Source organism: Emericellopsis atlantica (assembly GCF_019669845.1).
Source record: "Emericellopsis atlantica unplaced genomic scaffold F5Z01scaffold_4, whole genome shotgun sequence".
In the NCBI taxonomy this organism is placed as follows: Eukaryota; Fungi; Ascomycota; class Sordariomycetes; order Hypocreales; family Bionectriaceae; genus Emericellopsis; species Emericellopsis atlantica.
The window spans coordinates 157,891-184,765 of record NW_025764706.1 but is presented as its reverse complement, the minus strand read 5'-3'; the positions used below and the strand labels follow the sequence as shown (position 1 = coordinate 184,765).

At 54.4% G+C, this 26,875-nt stretch overlaps 11 protein-coding genes across 11 annotated transcripts; 9 read left to right on the top strand and 2 right to left on the bottom strand.

The window, feature by feature from the left end:
• The first annotated feature begins 145 nt into the window (after positions 1-145).
• F5Z01DRAFT_385278 (putative HIT finger domain protein) lies at positions 146-1,342 on the top strand. The gene is made up of 2 exons (XM_046259455.1): positions 146-769; positions 851-1,342. Exons 1-2 carry the CDS (start codon positions 570-572, stop codon positions 1,305-1,307), a joined length of 657 nt encoding a protein of 218 aa, XP_046121326.1. The 5' UTR covers positions 146-569; the 3' UTR covers positions 1,308-1,342.
• A 55-nt stretch (positions 1,343-1,397) lies between these two features.
• F5Z01DRAFT_385235 (uncharacterized protein) lies at positions 1,398-2,987 on the bottom strand. Its single transcript, XM_046259454.1, has 2 exons — positions 2,762-2,987; positions 1,398-2,711 (listed from the first exon to the last, which is right to left on the bottom strand). Exon 2 carries the CDS (start codon positions 2,518-2,520, stop codon positions 1,519-1,521), a length of 1,002 nt encoding a protein of 333 aa, XP_046121325.1. The 5' UTR covers positions 2,521-2,711; positions 2,762-2,987; the 3' UTR covers positions 1,398-1,518.
• Positions 2,988-3,886: 899 nt separating this feature from the next.
• Positions 3,887-4,735, top strand: F5Z01DRAFT_385102 (uncharacterized protein). Its single transcript, XM_046259453.1, has one exon. It carries the CDS (start codon positions 3,964-3,966, stop codon positions 4,492-4,494), a length of 531 nt encoding a protein of 176 aa, XP_046121324.1. The 5' UTR covers positions 3,887-3,963; the 3' UTR covers positions 4,495-4,735.
• On the top strand, positions 4,577-6,398 carry F5Z01DRAFT_385094 (uncharacterized protein). Its single transcript, XM_046259452.1, has 4 exons — positions 4,577-4,885; positions 4,976-5,412; positions 5,477-5,775; positions 5,830-6,398. Exons 1-4 carry the CDS (start codon positions 4,659-4,661, stop codon positions 6,193-6,195), a joined length of 1,329 nt encoding a protein of 442 aa, XP_046121323.1. The 5' UTR covers positions 4,577-4,658; the 3' UTR covers positions 6,196-6,398.
• Positions 6,399-8,286: 1,888 nt separating this feature from the next.
• Positions 8,287-13,343, top strand: F5Z01DRAFT_616423 (RasGEF protein; the record flags this gene model as incomplete). Its single annotated transcript, XM_046260913.1, has 9 exons — positions 8,287-8,754; positions 8,986-9,310; positions 9,368-9,574; positions 9,624-11,284; positions 11,339-11,442; positions 11,707-11,726; positions 12,014-12,243; positions 12,291-12,842; positions 12,900-13,343. 9 exons carry the CDS (start codon positions 8,287-8,289, stop codon positions 13,341-13,343), a joined length of 4,011 nt encoding a protein of 1,336 aa, XP_046121322.1.
• Positions 13,344-13,984: 641 nt separating this feature from the next.
• F5Z01DRAFT_633343 (60S ribosomal protein L3) lies at positions 13,985-15,398 on the top strand (the record flags this gene model as incomplete). Its single annotated transcript, XM_046261944.1, has 5 exons — positions 13,985-13,990; positions 14,046-14,131; positions 14,213-14,369; positions 14,422-15,095; positions 15,146-15,398. 5 exons carry the CDS (start codon positions 13,985-13,987, stop codon positions 15,396-15,398), a joined length of 1,176 nt encoding a protein of 391 aa, XP_046121321.1.
• Positions 15,399-15,964: 566 nt separating this feature from the next.
• F5Z01DRAFT_671001 (uncharacterized protein) lies at positions 15,965-16,498 on the top strand (the record flags this gene model as incomplete). The annotated part of the gene is made up of 2 exons (XM_046264639.1): positions 15,965-16,202; positions 16,254-16,498. The coding sequence occupies 2 exons, from the start codon at positions 15,965-15,967 to the stop codon at positions 16,496-16,498; spliced, it is 483 nt and encodes a 160-aa protein (XP_046121320.1).
• Positions 16,499-16,820: 322 nt separating this feature from the next.
• F5Z01DRAFT_645812 (anthranilate synthase component 1) lies at positions 16,821-18,764 on the top strand. The gene is made up of 3 exons (XM_046262865.1): positions 16,821-16,956; positions 17,012-18,440; positions 18,499-18,764. Exons 1-3 carry the CDS (start codon positions 16,945-16,947, stop codon positions 18,636-18,638), a joined length of 1,581 nt encoding a protein of 526 aa, XP_046121319.1. The 5' UTR covers positions 16,821-16,944; the 3' UTR covers positions 18,639-18,764.
• F5Z01DRAFT_385009 (uncharacterized protein) lies at positions 18,672-20,576 on the bottom strand. The gene has a single exon (XM_046259451.1). It carries the CDS (start codon positions 20,272-20,274, stop codon positions 18,886-18,888), a length of 1,389 nt encoding a protein of 462 aa, XP_046121318.1. The 5' UTR covers positions 20,275-20,576; the 3' UTR covers positions 18,672-18,885.
• A 1,228-nt stretch (positions 20,577-21,804) lies between these two features.
• F5Z01DRAFT_694605 (uncharacterized protein) lies at positions 21,805-23,669 on the top strand (the record flags this gene model as incomplete). The annotated part of the gene is made up of 2 exons (XM_046266245.1): positions 21,805-23,040; positions 23,070-23,669. The coding sequence occupies 2 exons, from the start codon at positions 21,805-21,807 to the stop codon at positions 23,388-23,390; spliced, it is 1,557 nt and encodes a 518-aa protein (XP_046121317.1). The 3' UTR covers positions 23,391-23,669.
• Positions 23,670-24,145: 476 nt separating this feature from the next.
• F5Z01DRAFT_384809 (uncharacterized protein) lies at positions 24,146-26,302 on the top strand. Its single transcript, XM_046259450.1, has 3 exons — positions 24,146-24,340; positions 24,388-24,691; positions 24,742-26,302. Exons 1-3 carry the CDS (start codon positions 24,278-24,280, stop codon positions 26,079-26,081), a joined length of 1,707 nt encoding a protein of 568 aa, XP_046121316.1. The 5' UTR covers positions 24,146-24,277; the 3' UTR covers positions 26,082-26,302.
• Positions 26,303-26,875: the final 573 nt, after the last annotated feature.

The window sequence follows — 26,875 nt, the reverse complement described above, 5'->3', positions numbered from 1 at the left end:
AATACAGGCAGCGAATTAAGGTATGATGGTTGAAAGTTGACAATGATCGGAATCGAGAACTTTCCCTCGGCTATGGTGAGAACACCGATGATTTCTGCCCAGGAGGCAACTGAATTACTAATAGCGGAACTATGATGCAACGCCGACTATCGGGACCCTGCAGACGAACCGAACCTTCAAAATATCATCACCGTCAGAGCTCAAGGCTTTGCGCCATTCTTTCAGTCTAGATAACCAATTCTGTCCGATCCGACTTGCGCGCTCACAATGATTTCTCCAACATTGCGACTGCTTCGGTGCCAGCCATCCTCACTGGGTCGCAACCGCTTCCGCGTGGTGGGTCTCTAATTATCGTGTCACGTCACCGACATCAGGGTCTCCAGAAATTTTGTTCCAGCACCAGCATCGCGAAGACGCGTTTCTCGCTTTTCAGCTTCTGATTACATCCGACAAGAACACAGTTCTGGTCAATTAAAGTCGCTGGCCTAGCGACGAGTCTATTTCGTACCGTTTGCGATTTAATTAGCGACACCTTTCGCCTCCTGCTGCCTAGGACCATTTTGCCAACCATGGCCGAAGCACGCGGCGAACCACCAGAACCCATTGCGAACGGTGCACAAGAGAACCCCGAGGCGGATGCTACAACAACGCAAGGTGCACAACCGAACGAGGAGAAGCAAGATGAAGAGATGGAACCTCTGAAATTATTGTGCGGTGTCTGTGAAACAGAGACACCAAAGTACAAGTGTCCACGATGCTACCTTCCCTAGTAAGCACCTCTGTACCACAACGCAAGCAGGGCTGTTTGCTGCCTCTTCATTCATTAAGCTGACTCAACCCTCTTCAATAGCTGCTCCGTCGCTTGTAACAAGGTCCACCGCGAAGTACACGCTGGAGAACCCGTCACAGCACCGCCGCCTCCGAAACCAGCGCCCACACCCGAGGCCGCAGACGACAGTGCAATGCGAGGTCGCAAGTTCCGGCATCCGTGGCAGACACTGCAGCACTCGGAAGAGCTCCAATGGCTCTTTAGGAAATACCCGCGCCTTCCCAGCCAGCTGCTGGAGATCCACGCAGCAACACAGCCACCGCCCGTACAGAAGCCCAAGATCCCCGCGTCACTCCTCAAGGATCTTCCACCGCAAGACCTGAGTAATGGATGGGATAAAGACAAAGGCATTGAACGCGGCAAAGAGGCTCTGCGAAAAGCCAGGAAAGCAGACGGCGAGGATGGCGAGGCCCTCCGGGAGTACTCGGAGCTCGTCTTACATTTCATGGAGGAGGCACGGGAGCGCAAGGGGCCTTAGGATCGGTCTACCGACCGTCCTCGCCTTCCCACGCGGATCGTTCAACGTCGTAGCATCGCCACGCCTCATCTCAGTGGGCTTGAGCGCTTGTGAGAGGAAGATGCAGTACTGTATAGAACGAAATCGCTTTCGACACACTACCCGGCGCACGCACTCCCCGATTCGAATTGTGGCACAATGTGGGTTCTTCCCATTGACATGTGTGATTGATCTAACGCTTCAGACGCAAAAAGAAACCAGATATGGGAGACTTCAAGCCCTTTGGTGCTTTCTCAGACTCTTCAGGGGACATGATGCCCGGCAGCGGAGGATCATCGTCTTCTTCTCTGCTCTTGTGGTGCCCGCTCAGTCTCAGTCTCCATTTCGATGCGGCTTTGCGGATCTTTGGCGGCGCAGCATTCATCGTCTGCTTCTCGCGCACTTCATCGCTTTGCGTCCAGTCCTGCCGCGTGTCCCTCGGCCCTGCGCCCGACGTACGCCCATTGGAGGCAAGTTCTTCGTCATCACGATGCTCGACATGATTGGAAGTACCCATCATGTCTCTGACTGTATCAGACGGTGGAAAGATTGACGAACGTGTCGTCTGCCCTTCAGGATATGTGTCGAGGGTATGCCGTTGCTGATGGCGGCACCCGCCAAAACCGTCGACCTCTTCAAGGCTCTGTGGGGTTTGGAACTGATTGCGCGCATATTCCCGGTCTCGCTGGCTGCGGACCCTTTGCAACCGCTGAACAATATCGCGAGGATCGCTTGCTTGGTCCTGCGCCGCTTCACCATGTGGGCCACCAATGTGAAATCGCACCGCCGGATGAGAGAGCCTGTGTATGTTCATGCCCTCGACCTGCTCCACGGCCGTTGTTCTCTCAAATTGCGCCGCAGCGACTTGTGGCGTGTGGTGATAGGATTTCGGGTCATTCGGCCCATCGTTTTTGGGGCAGGGGTGTCTTTCGCGTTGGCCCGCGCTCCATCGTCTGGACCAGGCCTCGGATGCGTCTTGTTCGCCTGATTCTCGGTTTCGAGGCTGCTTGGGTGCTGCTCTCCAGTGATCGGCCGTCGATTGTCGCGAATTGAACTCGCGAGAAATCCGCTCTTTCGCCTCGAGGCCACGCTCTCCAATGTTCAAGCCCAGCTTCGTCTTCCTAGCTGCTTTGAGCTCTTGCTGCGCCTTGACTTCGTAAAGTCTCCTGGTCAACTCATCCGGGTCAAAAGTCATGGTCAGATGCTGCTGCCTTTTCGGCCTCTGGTCGATGGCTCGAGGCGTCGCGGGAATTGAGTGCTCGTTTTAACACACGGCAATGGTATAGCACTATAGGCTCTTCCCGACGATGCCGCTGCTTCTTCGTCAGAGAGTCCAGAACGATGCAAGTCTGCTGCTGTAGAAAGTGTTCGTGTAGTCGCGGCGCACTGTATTGTTTTAGCAGCAGACCCAAGAACGGTAACTGCCAGGTACTTACCAGCGTATCTTGGTGGCGACTGGAGGGAGCTTTGTGAAGTATCTGGTTGAATTTGAAAGCATTCATCAAGGGTTGTATGTGCCGGTGACATGTGACTTGTTTGGCGAGGTGGTATTGTACTAGTAGTACGCAAGGTTGGGACTTGCCTGCCTCGGCGGTGAAGGAAGGAGCAAGATCGCAGGCAAGTGAATGCCGGACCATGAAGGAAGAGCAGGAAATCAAAATGCCCCCAATCAGCACAGACGACCTCAATCAGGGACAATGGAAGTTATGCAGGTAAACTAACGGACCAACAAGTCGGGTGAAGTACAACACGAGACGACCGTGGCAGGGCCCGACACGATCAGCGCAACCCTCAATGAAAGCAACTCGCAGGTGGCCCGCTCCAGTCGCTTGTCTGTCTTGCCGCTGCAATTACCCCAGAAAGCTGTCGTCGATCTACTACCGCCAATGCTAGCACCGAGTAAGGTTCAGAGCATCAATGTGGCATCGCGCACGCGTTGCACAGAGGGTCGAGGGTGAAATAGGGGAGCATGGTAAACGACCCCCCCTCGCATCGCGTTGAAGAAATGACCAGTGCCGCTACCAATTTCGAAATCCAACTTGATCACAAGGACCCTCACATTCTGCTTGTGGGGTTGGGATGGACATGGAGCCACAGGCAAAAAAGCCGAGGAACGCTAGAGGCCTGAGGCGTTCGTTCCCCTGTAATAATTCACCAAAACCCCGCCCTCTCAATGCGACCCCGGGAGGCAATCTGGAGATTCTGGACTGCGCTGGCAACTTGGCATGGCTCGTGATGAGCACGTACGGAGTACAGCACGGGGGGAAAGCCACTCCCCATATGACAACAAAATGTCGTCGAATGCTGAATGCCAATTGGTGGGCTTGGAGGTGGTTCGCTCCTTTTCTGGGGGCGGCTGCACACGGGTCATGGGGAGATGTCAATTTCGACAGCCGTCATGTTGCGCTGGCGCTTCTGCACAGCTTTCGATTGGCGAGACGTATTTAAAAAACGAACCACAGCTGATGCTTAGTGCTAGTCTTATAGGTGTCTTAATACACGTATTTCATTTGGCTATTTGGTAGCGTATTTCATCGCTTATCTTATAGAATTCCGCCGCCGTTCTACTATGGAAAAGTCTTGAATTTATATCATAATACTGGTAGTATTCTTAAATACCTTGGATCAACCACATGTCATGTATGGTCATCCCACTGCGCTTCACGGCCAAAGATGGTGGGATCCCAGGAATACCCCGATTGCGGTCCCTCCACCTCGGGGAAGTAGCCAGCCCCACAGCCAGAGAAAGAAACCCGCGGCTGCATGGCATAGAATGCATCAAACTCCTCCGACATGGCATCCTGCAGACTGGACACCTGACCTTGCGGGTGCAGCACTTCCCAGGGCTTGGTGCAAGACCTTCCGCTGCATGTCTTTAGCACAAGAAGCAATGCGTCAAGCCGATGGGATAGCCTGTTTATGTCCCAGCTCCCAACTCTTTTGCACTTGTTGTTCCTACACCCAAGGTCACTGTCATCCTGCGCAAGGCAACAAGTCGGACTGGGACAGGATCCCTCTCCTGAGGAAAGGCATATTGACCAAGAACGACATCTGCGAATACCTCGACTTCTACTTTGAGACGCTCTGGAGAGTGCGGCCCGTCATTCATCCATTCTTTGCGGACCAAGCAGATATCACCAGCTTGCAGCAGACGAGCCTCTTCTCTTAGCCTGCCTCGTTGCCATTGCGTCGCGTTATCATATCCTGGCGGGCCCCCATGGCGCAATTAAATCGGAGCGAATTCACTGGCAGGCTTGGCCTTTGGTCCAGAAGGATTTGCAATCAGCCCTTTGGGGCTCTTCCTGTACCAGATCTCCCGGAGCCATTGCTGCCATGCTTCTCTTGATTGAATGGCATCCCAAGTCTATAAACAATCCTCTCAGCTTCAGTGGCGTGGACGACACAGACGCAACCAGCTGGACGAACTCGCGGACCTTGCAACCAGGGAGCACCCCCGAGTCACTGACGTCGTCGACCAGTCAACAACGACATAGCATGGCAGGGCTGCTGGACGAGCTCAACATTGTGGCACCGGCCCACCGCAGCATGAAAATGTCAAGGTAAGCTGTCTCGTCTCCCGTGCTGTTGGAGACACGGTTCTGTACGTGCACGACACGGCTGGGATTCTGACCCAACTGAACGCTTCCTAGGATGCTCCTTTGCAACGCTACCGGAATTGCACAGGACGGATGCTGCTTTGAATTGGACTCACCAAGCTACGCCACGCCTACCTCGTCGTCTAGCGATGAGTCTCTCAAGCAGCAGTGGAACCAGCTTCTTTGCGTATTCCTCTACCTAGCAGATGAGACGCTTGCTACGCGCCTTGGTCTTGATACGTTGTTAGCAGAGAAGGCAACGGATGCCGTGCGAAGTCGATTCTCAATCACATTTGCGAATGATCTACCGGACGGTGCCCTGTGGGAGAGCTACTACGAGCTGAGTCTAGAGCTCGGAAAAGCTAGAGACTTGCTCAAGTCCACCAGACATCGCAACGACGCGCCCGATGTTGCAAAATTGCTGCCGGAGCTTCAACACGTCGACAGAGCGCTCCATCGCTGGAAAAGCCAACATTCATATGCCGAGTCAAGTAAACTTCTCAACCGGACTTTCACATCTCTCACGTTGCCCAGAGTGCTAATTCTACTCTATAGCTGATTCGACACTTCTGAAAGCCTGTGTAGATATAGAATGTGACTATTCTGTCATGTACTGTTTCGCGCCCGCAGTCCAGGCCGCAACAAATTATGGCGCGGCGAAAAACAACGCCTCAACTAAGGAGAATGCAACAGGGGACCAACTAGAGCTTTCTGTCTTTGCCAGCAAAGCCACTGAAGCGAGCCGCCAAATCCTGACAACCGTGGTGGAAATTCTGCTACCTGCGGGACTGGTCTCTTATTTGCCTATACGTTGCTGGCTATGCATCTTCGCAGCGTACTTGCATCTATTAAAGGTCAGTTCCTCACGATAATGTTCATGAGTCCGTGTGCTTACCAGCGCTTGCTAGACGACGCTGTTGGCAAATCCGAGCCTGAATCACTCGGATCGCGAGATCCAACTATTTCGAGACTCTATTGCCGCTATTCGACAGGGCTCTCCGGATGATTCGCACATGGCTGTACGTCATGCGAAATTCTTGGAAATCCTGCGCAACGCGTCCTTGCATTCCTCACGAGTTGGAAGTCCTGCAAGTACGAGAGACACACACGGGGAGAACCCAGTGACTACTGGGGTAGCCGAAGATGAGGATGCGTTCCCGGTATCATTTTTCTCGGCTTTGGACTTTCCTGCGCCAGCTTTCGGCAACGCACTGGAAGAATTAGGTGGACTAGCGGACTGGGCCGACGGCTCCTTTGGTTGGTTGAGAGGATAATCGTGGAGTGTTCGGCGATCATGTACCTGAATCAAACACTAATACCCTATTAGTAACTAATCGTCATGCTCTAGACACTATCGGTAACTGTGGCTGCCATTCCTGAATTCTAACCCAGAATCAGGACCTGGACATTTCTGGCAGCATGCTTACCTGCATACCCTGTAGAGCAAATATTTAAGCAAGCGGTGCTGAAATACTGCTAGAGCACGACTAATGGCAGACAAATGAATAAGGTATTCTTTCTATTGACAGCTTAGGCTATTCCCCTAATAACAGTCACACTTGGGTAGCGGCAAGAGACGATTGACTGCTTCTACCAAGGCGGTATGATGGCGCGGACCAACGTGCATTCCCCGTATTAGAGCCATTTGCGCGCTGTTAGTTGTCAAAAGTTATGAAACCATGCTGTGCTACTTTCAGTGGGCACTTGATATGTGCAAGCCATTAACTATAAATTCGTGTAATCCAGTCGCCGCCTTCATGTTTCTGGGGTTGTGTGATACCCGTTTGCTCGTGTGGCTTGTAATAATAACGCTTTGCCGATCGAGGGGTCACGAATTGACTGGAGACTGTCAAATGATTGTTGGCGCAAAGCCTTTTCAGTGGCACCCTCTGCGCCCAGTGACAAGGAAACGCTTTTCCACTCGATCATGTTCTGGACTACTCCGTAAGTAGTACAGAATGAGCCTCCTTACGCACGGTGTATTTGAAGGTCGTGACGGTATTTCATCAGATGTCAAAGGCTCGGGCCTTGCCGCGGTAGTAGTGCAACACTTCGCGCAAAGTCTATTGCGGTTGGTGGCTGCAGCCGTCATGGCATTTATTCTCAGCGCGCTTGTCTACAATCCGACCTCACTTGACGGGTGACAGGGTCAACATGGCCTTTGGCCAGTACGCCCTTGCTTTGGCATCGATAGGCGGTCTATGGCCCCTTTTTTCAAGAAGCCTTGGGGTATCAAAGGAACAACACTAGCCGAGGAGCTTACTTGAAGGTTTGTTCCATTCGATGTGCTACCTCCTCGTCCACTCCGTCAACATTAGTTTCACGAGAGTTCTGTCTGTTCGCTTCGATGCTTATCGCGAAGCCAGCACCCACTCATTGAAGACCCTCGGTTGTTTGCCCGAAGAGGCAGCTACTTGGGAAGTTAGGTACTTCCATGTATCGATATGCGGCTTTTCTTGTCGGTGGAATGGTCGGGTAGGACATTCGAAGAGGACACAGCACGTGCGCACGACACGTGCTCTGGCTGCATCCCCAGTCCAAGTCGTGCAACGATGGACCAGGTAATCAACCTAATTAGTGAAGCGCGGTACCACTCAGGGCACAATCGTGTGGTACGTACGGTGTGTACGCCTGCATGAGCCCCAGCAGTTGGTGCGAGGGGATCCTCCTCCAGCTCACCATGGTATCGCGTGTTCATGTTATCCACACCAGAAGTCGGAGCGACATGCACGTTCTTGCGTCGCTTCACACGTAGTGACACTCGATGCCAATTGGACCCTTGGTGAGACAGTGAGACAGTTGCTTGTGGGCACTCTCTGGTGTCGTGTCAAGTTGCTACGCGGGATCTTGATCTCCCAACTCTCTTGACTTCTTCTTCGTCACTTGGTTACCTTAGGTCAGTGACGTTAATTGCGAAACACAAACACAGACCCAGCGCGCGACCACGATTCTGCTGCAGCTCGACAACGGCACCATCTTGACCGACCAGGATCGTTGCGCTGTTCTAGTCCTCGTCGAGACTGTCCAAGTGTTTTCGAGGTGAGCTGAACCATTTCGCAGTGTTTCGCCAGATCGCAACATGAACTACGTACGTGCTCCTGGGCCCGATCGAACCCCACCGTCGCGGCCACCATCCGGCTGTTCTAGCTCTGTTTGTTTCGTCGTACGTTAGTGCCACCCTCGCTCGCGGCGGTGACATCCAACAAGAGTCAAGACAGACCTGGAGAAGTTTGCTTGGAGGACGCACCAAAATGCCGTGATCCCCTTCCGGCAACATTCCATTCCCATTGTTCAGCCTTTGCTTTGCCCCTCGCGTGTTTCAAACCCCAGCTGGACCTGGCTTCCCAGCTTCGTTGCGACTAATTATGCCCCTCGATAAATCAAGCGGGAGTCGTCACCATGCTCACAAATCTGCAGAAGGCTTGCCGTCGGCCAGCAAGCAAAGCAGCTCGCGAAAGCCGCGTCGAAGTGCCTCTGCGATTCTGCGCGAACCGACGAAGCCAAGCAGCAGTAAAACACGACAAAGCTCAATAGCAAAAGGCACGCCTTCCATCTTGGCTGAATCCGCCGGTGATCAATGCCTTGAACCCAGCACGAAGCGACCAGCAAGAGCGCCATCCGAACCAGTTGATAATTCAAACCGCGACTCATTCCACTCAATTCTTGAAGACCCCTTCTTCCAGGACTACGGCCCAGACGGTTCCCAACTGCAGCCACTGGACCTCGCAACTCACGAGCCAAGCCCCATTGAGCGCGACGAGAAAGAAAGCACACATAATAACTGGCCGCCTCCGCGACGGGAATCGTTGACAATTGGAATGCTTGAGTCCTGGGTAGGTCAAATTCACCCTGGAATCGCCTGCCCCACTCTTCTGTGACCGTTGTCGTCGCGGGGCAGGGGTCGTTATTAGGACTGCTATAGCTTTAAGCAGCGTCCCGTCCAATACAGCGTGACGATACACCCACGTCGTGAGGAACGCGTGCGCTGACCTGGCTGATTGCCCGCGACGCAGGACCAACACAATCAACACACGTCACTACATACTGCGGCCCAACAACAGCAGCGTTCGAAGAGGACGGCGATGGAGTCCTTCCACGTGGCGGTTATTGGCGCCCGTGGCGTCGGCAAGTCTTGCTTCATCCAAGCTGCCCTCGCACTCCAGAGTCTGCCTATGACCGAGGCGCCCAGCATTCGGTCTTCTGTCGATGGCGTCACGCACATGGTCACAGCTCTGGAGCTCGACGTGAACCACTTCGAAGCCAGCCCGTCACAGCAAATCCAATGGCCGAAACAAATCAACGGGCACATTGTGCCGCGAGTCGACGCTGCCATCATACTATACGACGTGACCGCCCGCGAGACAACTCGACCCTTGACGCAAATACTCGGTATTCACAACCACAGTAGCATTGCGTTGTGATTGCAATTGCGCTAACGCGAAGCAGCTGCTGTCAGCAACGCCGGGATGCCTTCTATTCTGGTAGCAAACAAATGCGAGACTGCGGAAGACGACTGGCACGTGGATGTCGACGACCTAGCCAAGCGATACTATGAGGTCGGCATCGCAACATACAAAGCGTCGGCCACCAAGCCTGAGGCGGCACGGTCGTGCCTACAAAGTATCCTCAGAGCAGCAGTGAGCCAACGAAGAGGTACGGCACCCATGACCGGACGAGTCTCTTACTGACCAAGATTGTGCAGAGGACAGCGGCGAGCAGGTCGCGCGCAGGCGAGCGCAATCGAATCTCGAAGCCCCCGAACCCATGGCATCTCGATCGTATAGCGGCGACAATAAACACAGCAGAGCAAGCTCCGAGTTCTCCTTGTTGAAAGGCTTCAACAGCGGCTCAACAAGCGAGAGCCATCGCCAGCAATCTTCGATCAGTCCTCGACCGCCCACGGGCTTCGACAACTCGAACGGCTCATTCCTGCATGTAGAGGAATCAGACACGGAACAGCCTCAGTCGTCAGACGACATTCCCCTCTTGCAGCGGAACGACAACGATACGAAGCAGACAGCAAAGGAGGAAGGAGTGGCCTTTGGCGAGCTGGTTGATCGCCTTCTGGCCCCAAGAATATCAAAGACCGACGCAGACTTCTCGGACATTTTCCTTTGCCTGTATCGGAAGTTTGCGGCGCCAGGTGAGCTCTTCGCCGCCATTTTGGCGCGGCTGGATCGAGTTCGAGACGACAAGGCAGCGCACTATCTGTCGAGGACCGCGACCCAACTGCGAATCATCGAGGTTGTGGCGCGATGGGTGGCTCTGTACCCTGGCGATTTCGCTCGGCCCACCACGAAATATAGGCTGGATGAATTCATCAAGCACCTGTCGACCGAGCCCATTTTCTCAATAGCAGCCCAGCAAATGCGTCGCAACCTGAACCACAACGTCGTTGAGGACGACGACACGGGGTGGGCACACGCAGATGATGTAGAGGACGACGATGGAGGCCACAACGCGCAAAAGGAGACAAACGAAGTTACATCTAGCCTTGGCTCCTTGCAATTCGAAGACGCAGACGGCAGGCCTTCCGAGGGCTCCGAGGCGGATCGTGCCGACACGATGAGCAACCAATTCCAGTATCATTCCTACGAGGAATACGAAAGGGAAGCCGCCCTGCTTGAGCCCTCGAATCAGCTGCCGATGAACAAATTCCGCTACCACATCTTCATGGACGTACCCGTCGACGACATTGCGGAGGAGATGACGCGCATTGACTGGATCATGTTCTCGTCGATGCGCATCCGGGATCTTGTGCGGCATGTGAGTCTCTCCGCGGCAGACAAAGCTAAGTGTCAGAGCTTGAAAAACGTGGACCGGACCATTGCCCACTTCAATCACCTTGCCCGTTGGGTTACATGCATGATCCTTCTCCGGGACAAAGCCAAGCATCGGGCCCAGATGCTTGAAAAGTTTATGAACATAGCGACAAAACTACGCCAACTGAACAACTACAACGGCCTGGCGGCGGTCGTTGCTGGCATCAACTCGACTCCTATCAACCGCCTCCTCCAGACCCACGCTCTGGTGTCAGAGACGGTCGGCAAACGATTTGCCAAGAATCTGATTTTGACCAGCACAACGAACAGCTACTTTGCCTATCGTCTGGCTTGGCAGAACTCACCATTGCCGAGAATACCATACATGGCAGTGCATCGCAGAGATCTCGTGCAGGCTGAAGTAGGAAGCAAGACCTTTGTTGGCGCCAAGGGGGACAAGATACACTGGGCAAAGTTCCATGTTCTTGGAAGTATTCTGCTCCCTATCATGAAGAGTCAAGGTAGCCCGTATCCAAGCTTGTCCAAACACGAGACGGTGCGCGAAACTATCCTCGGCTGCAAGATGCCCGTTGATGAAGTGGTGAGTTGCAGTCTGGATTGTCCTGGAGGAACTACCGCTAACGTGATACAATAGGACATAGACAGGCGCAGCGAGCAGGTGGAAAACAGCCAAGGAGGGGGGTTGGAGGCAGCGAAGAAGAAGGGATCTTTCCCGTGGTTCAACAGAACAGGATCGGCGTGATGAGCGTGCAAACCTGCGGCTGCGTACTTTATGCGGCGAGATGATGATTTGGGCAATTCGTTTGGATATAGACGGTGATACGGCGTAGGAGCAATTGGGAGCATCACGTCACATTTGCGAGCGTTGCAGTTTCATGGCGCCACTGTCCAATTTCATGGCTTACAATACAAACCCGGGTGCACTCCTGCACTGTCTTCTGATACAAATATTGTGAGAGGTATCGCGCCATGTAATCATTCGGACTGCAAAGGTCTGTTTAGGGTGAACGCAAGGCGATTGCGTACCTGAACTGTCCCTAAGGAATCGGGAAGGTGCACCTGAGAGCGCGCCAGCGTTGGTAATTGAGCCTCATGCCACCTTGGGCAACTTGCCTAGGGATGCTCCTACCTGGAATACTAAAGGGCTTTTCCCGAATGTCGAAGCTCACAGCGTGAGGCTACTAAAAATGATTCCCCCAGCATTCAGCACCTGTTCTCATGTGTTCTATCCCTGGTGCAATGACCCTACAGTGGCATGCCTCGGCCATGACACTCAAGACGTTGGATCTACCTATACTGGATCTTTCAGAAAAACACGGCGATTCACACGTGGTCCTACAATGCTCCATGACTCTCGACTTACCCCCCGAAGCTGACTGGATTGCCTCTGCTGTCGACCTGAAGCGCGCGGTGGACGACAAACAACTATGGATCGAGAAGAAGGATGCCAGCTTCGTCAATCTTTCGGTAGCAAACTTGTGGCAAGGGTTGACCGTAGACGATCTGGAGACGCTGGAGCATCAGATCAAAGAATTCGAGGTGAGTTACACCGGTGTTCTCGCACAACATGAGCTGACCCAAAGTAGTTGTGGGCACGACTAGGCGTGCGTCTCGTTGCCGTCGACCCCCTGTACTCTGCCGAAGTTTGTTTCTCTTTGCAGCATCCCGATATATCGTCTGCTCTGGTGGCACCCGAGGGCGTCTTGGCAGCGAAACTCATCGAGCTACACTGCTTGCTGGACGTGTCGACAAAGTTCACGGAGCATGCAGATCTATCCAAAGCTAATGTTTTGATGAATGGGACGCGTGCACGGAGGAAAAGGAAGCGAACTACGAGCAGTACCACGCAACATGCTTATACGTTCCTTGACCCTGTTGATCAGAGAGCGATTGAAGAGTACATGGGTCTGGTTGAGCAGACATGGACTCCCCCAGCAACAGAGATGCAAGAAATACCAATGCACAATGCACTGCATGGAATGGCTTCATTTGATGTGGTCAGGGCCTTGGAGACCAGCCTGGATGTGCTCATGATCGGCGTCCAAAGGAAGCACAATGGTTATCGTGTGATGAAGGGAGAGTCCTTCTTCGAGTTGGCCAGTCTTGCGCCAGGCGTTTTCAACATGAGCTATTTGAAGGTAAGGGTTCAGCATCATCGTGTATCAGAGAAGCCTGAGCCAATTTTGCAACGACAGGCTATAGCTGGAAGAGTGTCTGCCATGTCAGTCATCAGCACATCGCTCGCCAGGATGGTAGATGCTGAATCGCCCGAGCTCAGGAGGAAGGCCATGGCCTTTGGTGTGGCCAGAGGCGAGGAAAACGTTGCCTCCTCGCCCTTGGATAAGGTTCGCCATGGCATCCAGGAAGGCGCTTGGGCGACATTGCTAAGACACACGAAGCGGTCGGTTCCCAAGCGGTCTCCCGGTCAGAATCGCAGCACGCAGCCTGCAATCGAGTTTGACAAGGATTTCGCCAATGGAGTGCCACGCCGACCGTCTCAGCTCGCGGACTCGTTCACATGGTCGCAGTCTGAATTCGCCCCTGAGATGAGCCACACCGCGTTCATGTCGTTCAACAACCCGCTGCCGCCGGTTCACACCCGACAACCTACACTCTGGGTGGCAGATATCTTGGAATAGCTTCCAAGGCCATGTATGACTCGGCTGATCTTGGGCTCGCGTGATAGATGCTTGTGTGTGTAGTCAGTGCTTTCCTGCAAATTGTTTAGCCTATCTAGCCCCTGGGCCCCGACTTCACACATCTCCAAATCGTCGTTTCAATACATCCACCAGCGTCCGCGCTGGCGACATCTTGCGGACTTGGCCTCACGAAGCATGCAAACAGACGGACCAAGCTTGTGAGAAGCATAGCAATATTCCGTAGCAAGTGCAGATAGAGCGCAGTCGAGCGCCTGGCATAGAGCGTGAGTAGTGCGCTGATCCCACAGTTCAACGCACAAGTGCTGTGCAAAGACGCGTCTTGCTTTCCGCTGTCTACAATACGTAGAAGATAATCCATACGTTACTTTATAACGCAATTTCACATTCTCAACCGCTGGCTAGGCGGGTAATGAGGAGCATGCGCACGTGACTCGGTAGCCCTGAGGAAATCTCCAAGTCCGCCAGCGGTGGAGTCGGCCGTGCACGAGCCACCCACGGATTTTGGTGCAGCTAATTTTCGCCCACACAAAAGTCGAAACCCTCTCTGCCTTTTCTCATCTCTGTGTTTGCGCTTGTCCCATCCCACCTCACACTAACAACCACCATCCAGGCCGCCCAACATGTCTGTGAGTAGACACGCCGGACGCTTCAATTGATCTCGCAAAGACTAATGATGAACAGCACCGCAAGTTCGAGGCTCCCCGTCACGGTTCGCTGGCTTTCTTGCCGCGCAAGCGTGCTGCCCGTCACCGTGGCAAGGTCAAGTCGTGAGTGTTTCTATCCTCTCCCAAAATATCAAGCTGCAATGATGGGACTGGAGACTGACCATTGCCTTTCTTCTCTGCCAGCTTCCCCAAGGATGACCCCAAGAAGCCCGTCCACCTGACGGCTACCATGGGCTACAAGGCCGGTATGACCACGATCGTCCGCGACCTCGACCGACCTGGCGCCAAGGCGAACAAGAAGGAGGTTGTCGAGGCCGTCACTGTCATCGATACCCCACCTGTACGAACAATGCAGCCCGCTTGGCTCTGTGCCTATGGCTAACATCTTTTAGATGATCGTTGTTGGTCTGGTTGGCTACATCGAGACTCCCCGCGGTCTGCGCTCGCTCAACACCGTCTGGGCTGAGCACTTGTCCGACGAGGTCAAGCGCCGCTTCTACAAGAACTGGTACAAGAGCAAGAAGAAGGCCTTTACCAAGTACGCCAAGAAGCACTCCGAGAGCAGCGGCTCCTCCATCACCCGCGAGCTCGAGCGCATGAAGAAGTACTGCACCGTCGTCCGCGTCCTCGCCCACACCCAGATCCGCAAGACCCCTCTCAAGCAGAAGAAGGCCCACCTCATGGAGGTCCAGATCAACGGTGGCTCCGTCGCCGACAAGGTCGACTTTGGCCGCGACCTCTTCGAGAAGCCCGTCAACGTCGACTCTGTCTTTGAGCAGGACGAGATGATTGATGTCATTGCCGTCACCAAGGGTCACGGTTTCAACGGTGTCACCGCCCGTTGGGGTACCAAGAAGCTCCCGCGTAAGACTCACAAGGGTCTCCGTAAGGTTGCTTGTATCGGTGCCTGGCACCCGTCCCACGTCCAGTGGACCGTTGCCCGTGCCGGTCAGATGGGTTACCACCACCGTACCTCGGTCAACCACAAGATCTACCGCATCGGTAAGGCTGACGCCGAGGACAACGCCTCCACTCCTCTCGACATTACCAAGAAGCGCATCACACCGTATGTTCATCCCGGTCCTCCGTCCTTTTTTCTCATGCTAACTCTTGTAGTCTTGGTGGTTTCGTCCGCTATGGTGAGGTCAACAACGACTTCGTCATGGTCAAGGGCTCTGTCCCTGGTGTCAAGAAGCGTGTCATGACTCTCCGCAAGTCCATGTTCACCCACACCTCGAGGAGGGCTCTCGAGAAGATCAACCTCAAGTGGATCGACACCTCTTCCGAGTTTGGACACGGTGCTTTCCAGACACCCGCGGAGAAGAAGCAGTACCAGGGTACTCTCAAGAAGGACCTTGCCTCCGCATAAACGGAGCCAATATTCGGATCCTTTCTTTTGTTGTATCTTTCGGTCATTGCATTGGTGTCGAGGGACTGTTCTTCCTTTTTTTGGGCTGGGCTGGGTTCACAATGGATGAAAAATGAAAAGCTCAGCTAGACGAGACTATGAATCTCAAATGAATACCCAAACACATGCTCAACCATTTGTGATACTTGCTCCAAGTGGAAATACAGGGACCTCGGGTGGTGTAAGCGCTTCTGTGTGTGCCATCCTGGAGTATTAATGTGTACCGGAAGGCACTGAAGTACAAAGCTTGCTTGCAGTTGACGTCACCGCCTATTGGCTGTCCAGCATACGAGCATCTCAGCTAGTAACAGTCCCAGTCCCTAAACTTGAATCAAGTGGAAATAAAGCACCTTATGGTCTTACTTTGTCGTCATTCCCCATCCTTGTTTCTGACCTTGCGATCTGAGCTCCTTACACCTGCGGCACGAAGGCTGTACCACTCGACATTTCTTAAAGCCCTGCCCAAGCTGCCTGCGCCGCCACGCCTCCATTTGAAACGGAACCTGCAATATCACACATCGTCCATCATGGCTAGCGACGAAGACTACATGTCGTTCCTTGCCAAGGCCAACCAGGACTCCTCTGGCGGCGGCAATCAAGCCTCGACCCAAAGCAAGACACAGTTCAAGACCACCGACTCGAAGCTCCAGGTCCCAAAGGAGATTACAGATGCCGTGAAGGATGAATTCTACGTCAGCGACGCAGACGAGCCATTCCACCCCGTGGCCCTCTCATGGTCTGGAGAAGGTGGACTTCCCGATGAAGGTGTGTCTTGTCCCCCTCAGCGAGTAGTGACAACCACTGATGCGTATGCAGTTGAGTTTGCCAAGCTGATCAGCCACTGGGATGCCGAGAAGGCAGACATTGAGATCATGGACCCTGCAGACTGGGACAGGAAGGGACAGTACTCCAAGCTGGTGGATGCTGTCACACAGGCCACAAAGGGCAACGACGTGAGGGTGTATGCTGTCAAGAGGGATCACTCGAGGATTGAGTACTGGGTCATCTCGGGGACAGATGGCGGGATTGTAGGCGCCAAAGCGTTGGCTGTGGAGAGTTAGCCTGAACCCTTCAGATAAATCTGGATTCCATTCTTATTTGATCCAGTGAGCTGCGGAAAAGATATGATTGTCACGTTCAGGTATGGCTTGACTGGCACGCGTGATGTCCGCCTTGGTAACAGCTATCGAGAGCTATTTGACCCAGAACCACCCGCACCCTGTCCATGCCGGATTTTCAATGCCACTCAGTCGCCATACATCAGTAGCTATGCCTGAGGAGAGGGTCAATGCGTCAAAACGTACGTCTGAAGAGCATTTGTTGGTCACCTTTGCAGTCATGGACGAAGCCCCGCGACCGATAAGGACCCTTTGTCCGATAGCGGCGGGGCATTCAACTTTCTATTGACTCGACGTCTGACATGTTCGTTCATATTGTTCTTCGAACCCACCCACCTCGCTCTGCTCTTCCACGTTCCTCGGGGCAACGCTCCTCAATTTAAGGCAAAATGGTGCCCAGTGTGAGTCTACACAGAGCCTCGGCCTGATCTCGCGAGCTAATGGAGAGCGCGACAGCCAGACATCCTCCCCTCATTGGAGTCCGTCGGAGAAATCATTTCCAAGGCCAGCAAGACCTCGAGCGCCCGCAAGCCCACCCTCGTCCCCGTCTACCGCCAGATCTCCTCTGATCTGATCACACCCTCCGCCGCCTACCTCAAGATCTCCACGCGCGCCGCCTCCGACGACCGCCAGTACTCTTTCCTCTTCGAGTCGGCCGCTACCGAGCAGCTCGGCCGGTACAGCTTTGTGGGCGCAGGCCCACGAAAGGTCCTCACCACAGGACCGGGCTATGGCGAGGAGACCGACCCCCTGGTGGGCTTGGAGAAGGAGCTGGATCAGCATGTGGTCGCCTCGGTGCCCGAGCTGAGACTGCCTCCCCTCGCAGGTGGCGCGATTGGCTATGTGGGATACGACTGCGTACGGTACTTTGAGCCCAAGACGGCGCGACCATTGGAGGACAAGCTGCACGTTCCCGAGTCTCTGTTCATGCTCTACGACACTATCGTGGCCTTTGACCGGTTCTACGGCGTCATCAAGGTGATCAGCTACGTTCACGTCCCCCAGGACGGCCAGGCTTCGAGCCTCGAGGCGTCGTACAACAAGGCAAAGGAGACGATCAACGACCTTGTCACACTTCTCGACTCACCGAACGTACCTCTGCCAGAGCAAGGGCCCATTGAGCTAGGACAGGAGTATACCTCCAACATTGGGCAAAAGGGGTACGAAGCGCATGTGACAAAGTTGAAGGAGCACATTGTCAAGGGCGACATTATCCAGGCCGTCCCCTCGCAGCGCTTCGCCCGACCGACCGCGCTGCACCCTTTCAACATCTACCGTCACCTACGGACCGTCAACCCCTCGCCGTACCTGTTCTACGTCGACTGCAAAGATTTTCAGATTGTCGGTGCATCACCCGAGCTGCTGGTCAAGAGCGAAGAGGGCCGGATCATCACACATCCGATCGCCGGAACTGTCAAGCGAGGACCTACCCCTGAGGAGGACCAGCGTCTGGCGGACCAGCTACGAAGTTCGCTCAAGGATCGTGCGGAGCATGTCATGCTGGTCGATCTGGCGCGCAACGATGTCAACCGCGTCGCTGACCCTTTGACGGTTCGCGTGGATCGTCTCATGGTGGTGGAGAAATTCAGCCACGTCCAGCATCTTGTCTCGCAGGTCTCTGGCGTGCTCCGGCCGGGCCAGACACGATTCGACGCGTTCCGGTCCATCTTCCCCGCCGGCACGGTGTCAGGTGCGCCCAAAGTCAAAGCGATGGAGCTGATCGCCGAGCTGGAGGGCGAGAGGCGAGGTGTGTACGCGGGCGCCGTTGGCTACTTTGGCTACGGCGGTGTCGACGAGGAGGGCAACGCTGTCGAGGGCGCCATGGATACGTGCATCGCGTTGCGGACGATGCTCGTCAAGGACGGCACGGCGTACTTGCAAGCAGGTAAGTTCATTGAATAGAAATGTAGAGTCTATGGGAGGTAGCGCTAACAACTGTGCAGGCGGCGGCATTGTGTTTGACTCGGACGAGTACGACGAATGGATGGAGACGATCAACAAACTCGGCGCCAACATGCAGTGTATCACCTCGGCGGAGCAGATATACCATCAACTACAACAGCACAAGCCGTCGTCGCAATGAGTCGGATAGGCATATGTTCTTGGAACGGGGTAGGTGATGAATCCTTCAGGCGATGCTCATTATGTTGGATAAATGCTGCCTCCTTTGCTATGCTACCCACTCCAAAATATATACCAAAAAAAGTCATTGCTCATTTCGTGTCTCGTAAAAAAAAGGGGGAAAGGGGAAAACAAGCTGGCGATCCAGCCCGCCGCAAGCACCATATCTCCTCACTCGTCGCCAAGTGATCAACTCGCCATACTCTCTTCTAATTTTGGTACTCTGGCGGTATAGGTGTGTCCCGCTTCACAAGCTCTGGCGGCACGGGTGTATCCCGCTTCATGTGTTCTGGTGGCACAGGCGTGTCCCTCCTGCTGCCGGACAGCTCTGGGATGGGCGTGTCTCTCTTCTGCTCCGTGCCGAATGACCTCCTCGGGGCGATCGGTGTCTTCACGTCCGGATCGGTGTCACTGCGCGCCACACTGAGTCGATCCTCCGACACGACGCTGCTCGAATCTGTCATCTCCACGTCACGCATCTCGCTCCATGCCGAATCTGAGCTCTCCACGCTGGGTGTCGGGAGCTCATCGCGATCAAGGTCGGGGGGGAACGCGATGGGCGTTCGCCGGTCGTCCTGTTCGTCTTTCCGCTCGTTTGCAACCTCACGCCGCATGGCAGCCAGTGTGCCACCAACCTCCTGGCTCTGCTCCTCGTCTTGACCAATCGTCCAGACCCACCGCCTCTTCTTCTCCTTCTTCTTGCGCTTGCGAATCCCCATGGGTGAGGATGGCGACAAGGGTACGGCAGTGGAGCCGGTGACTCGCCTGCGTGTCTCCTCAAATGGACCGGGTGTCTGTCCTCCGTCCTGGATCTCGTTGGATGTGAAGGACAGAACAGCGTCCAATGGTTCCTGTGAGGCTGGGGCTGTCATGCTTGGAGAGCTGGGGGAGGGTTCTGCCGACAGCAAGTCGATGTGAGACCTCGTGTACTTGTTCGTCACAATGGTCTGCTCGAGTGGGCTCGTGTACCCGACTCGTCGAGCAGCCTTTTCCTGCAGTCGCAGCGACTGTCTGCGAGGTGACGGTGGGGGTATGGCTGTCTTGGGTGGCAGAGGCGAGTTGCGAAGAATGCTGTGGAGGACTTGGGGCTGGGTGTATGGAGGGCAGCGAAGATGGTTGGTTGATATGTATGGGAGGACGCGGCTCTTGCCCTTGCGGTCATCTGTGGGCTTGGCCTGGGGCTGTTCACCCGTGTCCGCCACGGAAAAGGTGAAGACCTTGGACTCATTGGAGTCGGTGGTGCCAGACATTGGTGGTGTGGCCGCCATGGTGCTGGGGAAGCTCATCTCCATGACCCGTGGCGACTGCGGATGAGCGGAGAGTGGTGTCTCTGGATATCTGGCCACGAACGGGGTGTGCACTCTCAGCCTCGAGTCCTGATGTTCCACTGGCGTATTGAGACTGAAGGCCTGCAATGTGTTGATGGCCGTGAGGGGCGTGGACCTCTCGATAGCGGTCACGTAGGCATTGGACAGAGTGTTGAAGGCGGTTGGGTCTGAGGGATCGACTTGAGGCCTTGGTCGGGCGGCTGGCTCACATGATGTCTTTATCTTGAGCGACAGCCGTGGTTTCTTGGGGGCCCCTTGCTGGAACGACATGGTGGATGGGGGTCGGCGGTCAAGTCCAATCGTGCTATCCCTCGAGAGTTCTTGAGCGAGATCAGCTGGGCCAGAAGTGCGTTGGAATCTTTGTGTGAGTGAGTGCCTGTGGACCAGCCCGACAGACAAACTCGACAAGACAGTGGTGATGCCTGGCAAAGTGACACTTCCAGTGGGACGGATCCGCCAGGGAACCTCGAGGATGAATGAGCGAAAGGGATTCGACGTGACTCTCAACTTGGACGCAGAAGGAAGAGAGGAAGAGGCGTCAGAGCCAACGGCTCTTCAGACGATGCCCGGCGGCTACCATATATCACTTGAGAGCGCCCTGTCTCTTCTGCGGGGGACATGCGAGCAGGCCACGATAAGCGCCATCCTCATGAATGCAGCCCATGGGCCATGCAGCATCGTCGCAGTCGAACCCCAGCTGATCGAGCTCTAGACGCGGCAGGATTCGAGGGAAGGTGCTGGATGCGGTTGTTGAAGGTGTTGGGCCATGGAGGTGAGTGAGATGGACGCTCGCGATGGAGGGTCAGCCGCGGCTGTGGTTGGTCGTTGGCGCAGCAGGTAAGTGCTGGACAGGGGACGACGACACAGACCACCAATGGGCATTTGTGACTGGCGTCTATTTCATGCAGCTAACGACTTTATCACCTTGGGTCTCCTTGGCTTCTTCTTCGTCTTCGCAGAGCTAGGTCGGACTATCGCATGCATTGCTCGAGTCTCGACGCGACGCGGGGGAGAAATGCGGACATTCGGCGACCTCTCGCGTGGCTTTTGGTGGTGCCATCCAGAGAATCCTTTCCATGCGAGTTTGATGAGATCCGAAGAGGCGGTGACGCGTGGTGGTGCTGGTGGTGTTGTGCTGCACCTCGCGAGGGACTCGACCAAGTCGCGTGTCACAGCGAGTACATGTAGAGCATGGCGATGATTACTGACAGTGCTTCAACTTTTCGTTTGGCGCTTTTCGGCTTCGTTCCAAGCCAGGCTAGCCTCAGGACCTCGCAGACTCACCTGTCTTGTTCGTGTTGGAAAGGGCGCTCAGTTGGCATCAAAGCAGACGGCCAAGGTGGTGATGACCGCATCGCTGGTCGCGTCAGGGCCGCATACATCCTTGCGGCGCCAGTTCCAAGGATCTCGCGACAAAGAGCGCGCCTGACATGGGGTGGTGTTTTCGAGGCCCTAACAATTGAAGGCACGTGTGGGTATGTAGATGATAGATCCCTGTGCTGCTGGCTCCTGGAGACTTTGAGTCTGTGAGTCCTGTCCACGTCAATCCACGTCAGGCTTGCTGCTTCCAGTGACTACATGTAGTAGTACACGGAATCATGGTAATCAGTGCAGCCAAATATGACTCTTGATAGAAAGTCCGTCGTGTAAGAGTTGATGTGTCGTTTTGGGGGTTACACAAACATCAAAAATGGCCCAGGTTTAATTGACTGCTGTCTCGGAGCTGAGGCTGCCCCTGAGTTCTCAGGCCAGCCTCACCCATTTGATCTCAATCAAACATCATTTCATGTTGACCTCGTCATGACGGCTGAGAAATTCCCCGAGTCATACGAAGATGCTCTGGACCTTGACGACAATGTCATTCACGAGAAGCAGTACCTGGACGCGACAACAACACAAGCGCAGCAGCTCGTTGCGGAGCGAGCCACAACCAAAGCCCTCATCAGACACCATCTCAGTGTTGCCCAGGATGCTCGCGTTGTCATCAAGTACAAGGAATGCAGGATCGGCACTTTTAACATCTGTTTCCCCGTTGTCGTCGAACCTTTGGATGCACCATGCAGGCGCTTATTCTTGCGGTGCGCCATGCCTCACAAGTTGGGTGAAGTGCGGTCACGAGGCGCCGTAGATGAGAAGATGAGCTGCGAAGTGGCAACGTACGCCTGGATGCAGGAGCATTGTCCTGGTATTCGCATACCACATCTCTACGGTTTCGGGCTCGCCGATCACCGCCAATTCACCCATCAGTCGCACCGCCCCTTCTTGACCCGCGCTGTCCAGTATCTTCGACGGATGCTCCACGCGTGGCTCAGGCCCTCTACTCTCCTCTCTCACTATATCCCCCACACGTCTCCCTATCGCCTTTCAACTGCCTACATGATCCTTGAGGATGTTGGCGCGGACAAGAGCCAGATGCTGTCCAACACCTGGGCCAAACACCGCGATGACCCCATGCGAAGGCGGAATCTCTACCATGGACTTGCCAAGACGATGCTCTCCCTGGCCTCTATTCCACAGCCCCGAATCGGCGCCTTTAGATTCCACGCTGACGGCATCATCACGCTCTCCAACAGACCGATCACGACGAGCATCGCCATTCTCGAAAATGACGGCGCACCCCGTTGTATCCCGCGCGACCGTACCTATGCGGCCACAGAGTCATACGTGTCCGACATGATGACCTTTCACGACCACCGTCTCTCGTCGAACCGTAACGCCGCCTTTGATGCCACGGACTGTAGCAGCACGATGGCGAGCAAGGTCACATTCCGGGCCGTCGCCCACCGCTACATTCTCGAGGATCGGCGTGAGGGGCCTTTCTATCTGCGGTTTGACGATCTCCACGCCAGCAACATATTTGTCGACTATGACTGGAACATCACGAGCCTGGTCGACCTGGAGTGGGTGAACGCACAACCGGCCGAGTTGCTGCGCGTGCCGTACTGGCTGACGGACGGCGACCTTGGCGAGTTCAAGGGCGAACAGCTCAGTCGGTTCAATGAGAGACGCGAGGAATTCCTGGAAATATTCGAAGCAGTGGAGCGTAGGGCACGCCGACGCGGAAGCCGGTCCTGACCAACGTCATGAAACGGACATGGGAACACGGCGGTGCGTGGTTCTGGACAGGCCTGAGTTCTGTCAACGGCATGCACGCCATGTGGTCTGGTCACATTTGCCAGCTGTATGCACCTACGCTTTCTCTCAGTGAAGAGGAGACCCTCTCCAAGCTGTGGTGTCATGATAGCGACGACTTTGTGGAGAGCAAAGTGCGGGATTACGAGGCGTACTGTGAGGAGCTGAAGAAGCTGTACGCCGACAAGGATGTACCTGCCGACAAGTACCGTAGGCACTCAACAAAGTCGCTAGCGCTGGTTGCTAAAATCTAGCCTCCTTTAGTTTAGCGTCATGCATCCATGCCTATGCAGGAGTACAAATCCTACTCAGGCCCTGTACAAAACTCATGCCCAAACGACCCGTGCAGCCCAATAGCTACAGATCAATTGGCACCACTTCTGACAGGGGTCCCGGTCAGCCAAGACAGACCAGCGCTAGCGACTTTGTCGAGTGCCTACGGTAGGCCATGCTAAACTGCACTCTTGTATAACAAATTTTGTGCAATACACCTGTTGTCGTCGGATGAAATGGCTTCCTGGCGACAGCGAGCGCTTCGCGCTTAGCGCGCTTGCGCATGCATGGGGGACAAGGATCAATTGCTTCGGGCTTTGTGGAGAAGGTATCAGTTTCTAAGGCTGCTGCTGACGCCTCTGGTTCTTTCTGTTGGGCTCCAGAGTCATGGCTGAGTGACTGCTGGGACGATTGCGCTTGTGTCCGGACGTTCGTAAGAGACTTGTATTGAAACTTGAGACGCGTTCACCAGTCGGTCGGTCGGACTGTCTCGGACAGTACGTCGAGGACTTTCTCAAAGTGAACGATCGCTGAAAGTACGTGTCTCCGATACGATCGAAAGCCCGACTGCTATTTTGAGTCGTTTCGGTGATCGCGTGTCTGTTGTACGAGCCAACATTTCAATGGCAGAATGTTTCCAAGATACCTGATATTGACGTGCGTTTTGACTAAGCGTCGTATCGCCTACCCTACGACGCTGTGTCGGTCGCGTCCGTCAATGGGATTCACGGTCCACCATCAACCTAAACACTTTGAAGCAACATGAACTCATCAAATCTTGATTGTGCCAACTTAATACCCAATGAGATATCCTGAATATGCACAAGTTCGGCGGGTGGTCTTCTTGGTCCAAAAATAATACGCCGCCATGGACTTCACGCAATCCAGAAAACCTCCCACACACTCCCATAATCGCCTCATACTTCAATTTGTGAGTTCTGATGTTCACCAAGACAACATTGCCACTGATGAGACAAGGACTACGACTGCTTCTATGCCCAAGTCCATACCATTCTCAACCCCTCGCTGGCACCACCTGGCACACCCCTTGGCATCAAGCAGAAGAACATCCTTGCAACATGCAACTACGCCGCCCGCGCCCGAGGCGTGAGGAAACTCATGCTCGTGACTGAGGCTAGCAGGCTGTGTCCTGAATTGAGACTTGTCGATGGAGAGGACTTGACGCCTTTCCGGGACATTAGCAAGAAGCTGTTTGGATTTGTCAGGGGCTTCAGCTGGTGTGGACGTGTAGAACGACTGGGCCTTGATGAGATCTTCATGGGTGCGTGCAATCTGGAATCTCTGATGCGGCTTCATACTGATTAAAATTAGACGTGACCGACCTGGTAGACCACAACATTTCATGCCTCAACCGAAACGGTCTGGAGAGCTCGTTCTTCTATCTCTCCAAGCAAGACCCCGAGAAAGGCTTCCCGTGCGACCTCACAACGTTCGCAGGCATGGTCGAAGGCGAGGTACCGGACAAACCTAACTATGACGACGTTCGGTTTTTACGCTTACTCCTCGGCTCACACCTTGCTTTGTATCTGAGGACAAGAATCGAAGATGACTACGGATATACTTCAACATGCGGAGTATCAACAAACAAAGTTTTGAGCAAGCTCGTAGGCGCGAGGCACAAGCCTCGCAATCAGACCACCTTGCTTGCCCTCACCGACGACGATGTCACAAATTTCATGGACGATCTCAAGCTACGCAGCGTGCCAGGGATCGGATTCAAGATGGCCTCAATATTAGAGAGCCATCTGACCGGACATAGTCCTCCCGAGAACTCTCACGAGTGCGAGTCCAAGTTGAAAGTCGGACAGGTGAGAAAATCGCCAAAAATATCACCGGCCTCCCTTGAGAAAATGCTCTCTGGACCTGGCGCAGAGAGGGGCGCCGGATCGCGCATATGGCAACTTCTTCATGGCGTGGATCCATCGGAAGTCAAAGAAGCGAGTGACGTCCCTTCACAGATTAGCATCGAAGACACCTACAAAGGCCTTTCGACAATGCCCCAAATCATCGAAGAGCTCCATAAGCTGTCCCATTCGCTGCTAAGGAGAATGAAAATTGATCTCCTGACCCGAGGCGATGGCGCTCTCGCGGATGCAGGCGAACAGCGCTGGCTGGCCAGGCCACGGACTCTTCGCCTGTCCATCAGGTCGTGGCACAACATGCATGCCCAAAACTACCAGCGCGCCTCGCGGTCCGGGCCTCTGCCCAACTTCGTCTTTGATCTGCAGTCTGACATGGAACACTTGGCGGAGCGACTCGTGTCAGAAGCTTTGCTGCCGCTGCTACGCCGCTTGTCCAGCGAAAAGGGACCCAAATGGAACCTACAGCTGATCAACATTTGTGCCGCAAACATGGTCATGGGAGCAGCCGAGGACAGGCCTGGAGTGGGTCGAAACATCGCCAGTATGTTTAAACACCAAGACGAGGCTCTGCGCCCGTGGCGGGTCATGCAGGACGGGAGCGACGTGGACGATGAAGAGACCGGTGAAAGAAATAGTCCCCCCCAAGTCCAGGACCCTGAAGAAACACCTGCGTCTGACACTGAGGGTGGTTGGGAAGAGAGCGATAATGATTCGTGCCCGCAATGTGGCCACGCAATACCGGCTTTTGCACTGGCTGCGCATCTCAGGTATCACGATCTTGAAGAATGAGAGATACTTTGACGCTGGGGTGAATGATCTTCAACATCGCAGGACGGAGTTCTGGAAACTTATAGGCAACGAACGGTGCTTGCACATAAAGTGGACGGTGGCAGCCTGTACAGCCCCTGGATTGAATACCCCTGACGAAAAGCGCTAGTCGCGCACTTGAACAACAGCTTGGTCCAGGTGTATTGCCTCCTCACGAAACACGAGAAGATTTGGAGAACAAGGCGCCGGAGGACCTGTTACCTGGGAGCACGTTGCCACCTCACGGATGCGTCGCAGTAGTTACATGTAGTTACACATGGTGTCACGCGCGCGTTCGGGCAACAATGTCAGTCAGTCAGTCAGTCAGACAGACAGACAGATATCAAGAGACTGTCTTGCTGCTACGACAATGCACAATTATCGGACATATTTTCAGCACTTCCGCTTTCACTACTTACTTACCTACCTGATAAAAGAGTAAGCAAATCGGGCTCGCAAACAGCTTGCTTTCCCGGTACATTTTGAACAACGAATCTCAATTAAAATTGTGCTTGTCCACAGCGCATACCGGGGACTATGATAGCAAGCTGTTTGCTTGGTGTGACAGCGGCTACCCCTGTCCCCTTCCGCCTTGTTGTCCGCTTCAGTGGCTGCAAATACCAGGTAGAGTAGAAACAGGTGGGCAGCGAATGCTGTGTAACACCAACACGCTGCAATGCCACGACCGCGCGCCAGCTCTTGCACTAAAGACACTGCAATCATTGGCAGCTCGCCACATGCTGCGACTGGAGCGGGTCAAAACGGAACCTGGGCGC

What these genes read in the sequence shown, in the direction of transcription:
- F5Z01DRAFT_384809 (XM_046259450.1), top strand. Translation starts at nt 24,278, where the DNA reads ATGGACTTCACGCAATCCAGAAAACCTCCCACACACTCCCATAATCGC. An exon ending in ATCGCCTCATACTTCAATTT is followed by an intron (nt 24,341 to 24,387) that starts GTGAGTTCTGAT and finishes TGATGAGACAAG; the next exon opens with GACTACGACTGCTTCTATGC. An exon ending in CCTTGATGAGATCTTCATGG is followed by an intron (nt 24,692 to 24,741) that starts GTGCGTGCAATC and finishes GATTAAAATTAG; the next exon opens with ACGTGACCGACCTGGTAGAC.
- F5Z01DRAFT_385278 (XM_046259455.1), top strand. Translation starts at nt 570, where the DNA reads ATGGCCGAAGCACGCGGCGAACCACCAGAACCCATTGCGAACGGTGCA. An exon ending in CCACGATGCTACCTTCCCTA is followed by an intron (nt 770 to 850) that starts GTAAGCACCTCT and finishes CCTCTTCAATAG; the next exon opens with CTGCTCCGTCGCTTGTAACA.
- F5Z01DRAFT_385235 (XM_046259454.1), bottom strand. Translation starts at nt 2,520, where the DNA reads ATGACTTTTGACCCGGATGAGTTGACCAGGAGACTTTACGAAGTCAAG.
- F5Z01DRAFT_385094 (XM_046259452.1), top strand. Translation starts at nt 4,659, where the DNA reads ATGCTTCTCTTGATTGAATGGCATCCCAAGTCTATAAACAATCCTCTC. An exon ending in ACATTCATATGCCGAGTCAA is followed by an intron (nt 5,413 to 5,476) that starts GTAAACTTCTCA and finishes TCTACTCTATAG; the next exon opens with CTGATTCGACACTTCTGAAA. An exon ending in CGTACTTGCATCTATTAAAG is followed by an intron (nt 5,776 to 5,829) that starts GTCAGTTCCTCA and finishes AGCGCTTGCTAG; the next exon opens with ACGACGCTGTTGGCAAATCC.
- F5Z01DRAFT_645812 (XM_046262865.1), top strand. An exon ending in CACGGCGTACTTGCAAGCAG is followed by an intron (nt 18,441 to 18,498) that starts GTAAGTTCATTG and finishes ACAACTGTGCAG; the next exon opens with GCGGCGGCATTGTGTTTGAC.
- F5Z01DRAFT_385102 (XM_046259453.1), top strand. Translation starts at nt 3,964, where the DNA reads ATGTATGGTCATCCCACTGCGCTTCACGGCCAAAGATGGTGGGATCCC.
- F5Z01DRAFT_385009 (XM_046259451.1), bottom strand. Translation starts at nt 20,274, where the DNA reads ATGTCGTTCCAGCAAGGGGCCCCCAAGAAACCACGGCTGTCGCTCAAG.